We start from the raw sequence: 5,586 nt of genomic DNA, 5'->3' as shown, positions 1-5,586 counted from the left end.
GCTCTTTATTTGTTTTGACCTTTTAAAATTGTTTAAATGATGTGCCTGTTAATATTTTTTATTCCATTTAGACTCAAATCCCTTCAATTGACTTAAGCCATTTAACATTTCGTTACGTCTTAAACTATGTGGCCTTACTAAAACATACGTTCAACCTCCCGTTGTACTACAGCGCTCACCGCATGTTCTGCAGGAAACGCATTTTCTACGGTTGATGTGTCTTTTCACTGTAATATACTGGGAAATAAATACAGGACTGGAAGATAAGTGTATGCTAATGGGGAACGGGAGTGGGAGACGCAAGAGGTGTCCAGTTTTACTCCAATAATGTCTGGCTGCAGCCTGTGGGACATGGACATCCACATCCACCTGCTACGTCATAAGTTAGTTTAAAGGCCCGTGGGATAGAGCGTTGTGATTGGCCAAGTGCATGTTGGGGGATGTCCTCGACGCCGGATGACGCCGTGTTCAAATCTCGAGTTGTTTGCAAAGCGAACCGGCTCAGGGTGTGTTGTCACCTTATGCACATGGTAATACAACAGCCGTCATCTTCAAACGCCTAGTTCTTCTCGACCTCGTGAGTTAAATATAATAATCAACATGTCCCAGTGCGCCTCAACTTTGGAACAACAGCTTTCGTCCATAATGGACGCACTTGCGAAAGCCGCCGTGTCTGAGATCAGCCAGCTGTTCTCGGAAGGCTCGGCCGCCCTCCGCTTACAGGTAACTCGGAGCCTGAATGAAAACGAGACGCTGAGGACGAGGATGAAGGCGATGGGGAGTGAGCTGCGTTCTCTGCGGCTTCAAACGAGACCAAATGCAAGTCGTTTGGCCCTGGCTCGAACCAACATCTGCAAACCCACTACATCGCCGGGACATGGTGAGTGGAGATCCGGCTGTAATTGGTGGAAAACAGGACGGCACTTGTAATGATTGGTAGTTGTTCAGGGGGTTCCATTAGTCGTTATATTTGTAGTAATGGACAAAGTAATAATCTAATAATATGTCTGTGTCACCACTACGAGAGTCCACCCCAAACAAGGTTATCCCAAGTTACCCCAGACAGGCCACTCAACCAAATGAATGTGACAGATTCAGGATTCCTCAAATGTTAATTCATTTATTTAAATGTAATGCATTGCAGTAAAAAAAGAAGTAGAAAAGTAAAAAAAAAAATGAAATATTATCCCCAGAACAAACACTGTTATAGTGACAGCAGTTTGGACAGGGTAGCAGTGGCCCAGGCCTAGGCATATTTGTCAGGCAAACAAACCTGTGACACTGGTTTGCCTCGTAAAACCAGTAAGTAGGCCTACGACAGCCCTCTGTGAAATAACATTGCATTTAGTCACACCTTGAGTCACAGCCTGAATAAACCACGGAGGACACTTTCCACTCTTGGGATCTTAACGAACCCAGCACCAGTTTTATGTCCACCGTGCAGAGCAACAACCAAGACTCATGTCCCGCCACCGCCACCATTAATGGCAGCCATACTGATTGAGGCATCCACACAGTCTGTGTTTTCAAAGAGGCCCGCATCAATGACTCACTCCATGCCACACCCCCCAACATTTCCTTGTAGGCACAAAGTCTTTTGTGCTTACAGTAGGGTGACGGTTTCCGGGGACAGTCCCCGTTTTCAGTGACATGTCCCCGGATTTGACTGTGACTGAAAGAAAGATCCGCCCCCGCCCCACCCCTCAACAATCCCCGTCCGCCCGCAATCCTGTACCATCCCCCCCCTCCCCGTCAACAATCCCGTCCGACCGCAAACCCCCGCCCCCCCGTCAAAACCGTTTCAGTTTTCTATGACAAAAACACTACACGTTTGGAGGTTTTTACACCCACCCGAACCCAAAATGTCCCTGGATTTTGTCTCATAAATCTGGTCACCTTAGCCTACAGCAATTAGACTGTACAACAATATTTAAAAACTCTTAGGCATTTTAAACTATGAGCAAGCATACCGTATATATCAGCACTGAACTATTTTATTTACTCATACATGCTTGTCATGTTTTCTATGTTCTGATTGCTGTGTTCTTAGTGTCTGTCTTTGTCCTTGTTTCTCTTTTAATGTTTTGTTTAATGCTGTACAGCAGGCTGTATAGACAATGGAGCATGTAATGGTGACCACATGAATTTCCTACTTGGATAATAAAGTTTACCTTGACCTTGGCAGCATAGATTATAGGATGACTGCTAGATTCTACCTGCACTAAAAAGCCTGGTGCTCTTTTGTAAAACATTGTGACCAGAGCCCTTACAAAAACCTGAGTCAAACTTGGGAGTTGCGTTTCAAAGATGGAATCAGTCAAGAGCCCAGAGGGGTTTCAAGACGGATGCCACATGAGCTGGTTTATTATTCTCAAACAACAATCAATTCAAAACGTATACATGTTGGCTGATCATCTTAAAGGGAATGACACGTTGTCGCTTGTTATTGTGAAAATGGAATAATATGCGCTTGTCTCGCATGATGTTGCGCTCAGATCACTTTGCGCTGGTTAGGGCTGCTCGATTTTGGAAAAAATGAGAATCACGATATTTTTTGGTCAAGATTGAAATCACGATTCTTCAAACGATTATTTTTGAGTTTGAAAATAAAATGCATTTAACTTGTCTTGAACTTCAGAATCCCAAAAAAAAAAAAAACTATATATATATATATATATATATACTATATATATATATAATATATATATATATTTTTTTTTTCAAAAGAATCGTTCAAACTCGATTTTATTAATTTGGAGATCGTTTGACCCAAGAATCGAAATCGTGATCGCTTGAGCTTTGAGTCTAGGGAGGAGGGGGCTTGAGGAGACATCCCTCTCCAAAACTCTGAATCTGTGTCTGCAGTACACATTTTAAACCCTCTGTGTCAATGTTACATGCATACATTGCAAAATCACATGTACAAATACACTGTCTCCTTTTGTGCAAATAATGTATCAAAACAATTACATTGTCTTTTTTTTTCTCCCCCGTCTCTGCAGAAGACTGCGATGACTTTGCAGAGCGCAGCACACAGGGCGGCGCCACCTCGGAGAGTCTGCACGTGGACGCCCCTGACTCCTCCCACACGTCCAGTCACAACTGGGAGCTGAGGATCCTGAACGTCTACGGAAAAGGGGAGGGCCCGCTGGCGGTGGACGGCCATGACACCCTCTTCACCGCGTCCAAAGTGGAGGCCCTGAGCTCGCCGTCTGCGGACCGCAGCGTGGCCACGGGCCTGGAGCGCGGCGAGAGGCTGGTTCACCGCGAGGAGCTGACTGTGCAGGTTGGAAATCATCTCCTCGTTCGTTGTAACGTATGTTTCCTCTGTTACAACTCCAGCACACACCCGTAGAAGGCACACACCTTCACGACTCAGTGTGTCGTTAGTGGAGATTGACCACTATTCTGTGCAAATGAAAGAATGTCTTATGTGTGTTTCCTTCTTTATGTGGCAAGCAGCAGACCCCAGACACCATTTTAATCAAGCAGGAAGAGGATCTTGGTGGAGGCATGCCTGCTGTAGGTTAGTAACACACATTGCATCTGTGCAAGCAAGCAAGCAAGCAAGCAAACGACCTGGATCAACTGAGAATGTACTCTATTCTACCAGCGCTAAAAAGCCTGGTCCTCTTTTGAAAGCGCATTATGAACAAATAGGCATAATCAACAAATAGAAGTTAGAAATAAAGAATGTCAACATTTTTCCAATACACAAGTGTGTACAAAGTACATACTGTATCCCTTTGTGGAAATAATGAATTAATAAGAATATTATTCATTTATTTGCACAAATATAATACTCTGTCATTGTTTTCCTCTCTGCAGAAGACTTTGATGACTTGGGAGACCGCAGCACACAGCGTGGTGGCACCCCGGATAGTCTGCATGTGGACGCCCCTGGCTCCTCCCACGTGTCCAGTCACAGCGGGAGTGCCCACACTGACGAGAGGCCATACGGGTGTGACCAATGCATGAGCCGCTTTAAACTGAAAGGCAACCTGAAGTTCCACATGAGGACTCACTCCGGGGAGAAGCCCTACAGGTGTGATCAATGCTTGAAGGACTTCAGTCATAGCTGCAACCTGAAGATCCACATGAGGACTCACTCCGGGGAGAAGCCCTACAGCTGTGACCAATGCGCGATGCGCTTCTGTCAGAGCTCCAAGCTGACGATCCACATGAGGACTCACTCCGGGGAGAAGCCCTACAGCTGTGACCAATGCACGATGCGCTTCTGTCAGAGCTCCAAGCTGAAGGTCCACATGAGGACTCACTCCGGGGAGAAGCCCTACAGCTGCGACCAATGCGCGATGCGCTTTAGTCAGAGCAGCAACCTTAAGAACCACATGAGGACTCACTCCGGGGAGAAGCCCCACAGGTGTGACCAATGCATGAAGCACTTCCATCGGATCGCTCACCTGAAGCTCCACATGAGGACTCACTCCGGGGAGAAGCCCTACAGCTGTGACCAATGCACGATGCGCTTCTGTCAGAGCTCCAAGCTGAAGGTCCACATGAGGACTCACTCCGGGGAGAAGCCCTACAGCTGTGACCAATGCCTGAAGCGCTTCAGTCAGAGCTGCAACCTTAAGAACCACATGGTGACTCACTCCGGGGAGAAGCCCCACAGGTGTGACCAATGCATGAAGCACTTCCATCGGATCGCTCACCTGAAGCTCCACATGAGGACTCACTCCGGGGAGAAGCCCTACAGCTGTGACCAATGCGTGAAGCGCTTCAGTGAGAGCTCCAAGCTGAAGATCCACATGAGGACTCACTCCGGGGAGAAGCCCTACAGCTGTGACCAATGCACGAAGAGGTTCAGTCAGAGCTGCAACCTTAAGATCCACATGAGGACTCACTCCGGGGAATAGCCCTGTGTGTGTCTGCAGTGCAACGCCAACTTCAGCAACCCGAGCGAGTTGCGTTGGCACATGCTCAAGCACACGGACAATGGGGTGCTTTGACACTGGGCAGCGGGACGCTTTGCTTGATACTTCTATCCTGTATTCATTGAAATGACTGCTGTAGGGTTTTTTTTAAATCATGATTAAAGACGCTTTATAACTTTTGATTCACTTTCTGTTTTTGTTGTTGTGGTTTTCTGGCAAAATAGGTTTTTGGCGGGGTTTTGGTTGATGGGGCGGTTTGTAGTCTATAGTTGGGCTGGTAATTGCCAATCCGATCTGGCAACACATGGTATCTACACAAACAATATGCCATATGAAAGCTGAGACTCATAGGAGTCCAACGCTATAAGCCTCATCATTTTGTGAGCTTATTTCGATTAACTAGATGTGAAGGAATAAGGTCAACATACTTTTCCAAGTTACTACCACACACACCAGCTTTTCTATATTTTATTACAAATGTATTCAAATGAATACTTTCTATTGTAACGTGAAGTGCTATTTGTTTAACTTCACTATTTGTTTCCAACCATTACAATTTTAATTGGTGTGCCTGTTACTCCATTAAGACTTTGTTCAAATCCCTTCACTTGATTTAAGCCATTTAACATTTCTTTACGTCTTAAACTGTGTTTACTAAAACATATTTTCAACCTCACTTTGCACTACAGCA

At 45.7% G+C, this 5,586-nt stretch overlaps 1 protein-coding gene across 1 annotated transcript; it reads left to right on the top strand.

Annotated features, from left to right (window-relative positions):
* Positions 1-600: 600 nt before the first annotated feature.
* LOC311372896 (uncharacterized protein) lies at positions 601-4,877 on the top strand (the record flags this gene model as incomplete). The annotated part of the gene is made up of 4 exons (XM_084489826.1): positions 601-880; positions 3,003-3,286; positions 3,463-3,526; positions 3,829-4,877. 4 exons carry the CDS (start codon positions 601-603, stop codon positions 4,875-4,877), a joined length of 1,677 nt encoding a protein of 558 aa, XP_084345952.1.
* Between the last annotated feature and the right edge of the window lie 709 nt (positions 4,878-5,586).

The sequence above is a fragment of the Micromesistius poutassou genome (assembly GCF_964030765.1).
Source record: "Micromesistius poutassou genome assembly, contig: SCAFFOLD_6901, whole genome shotgun sequence".
Taxonomy (NCBI): Eukaryota; Metazoa; Chordata; class Actinopteri; order Gadiformes; family Gadidae; genus Micromesistius; species Micromesistius poutassou.
This window is presented reverse-complemented; position numbering and strand designations above follow the sequence as displayed.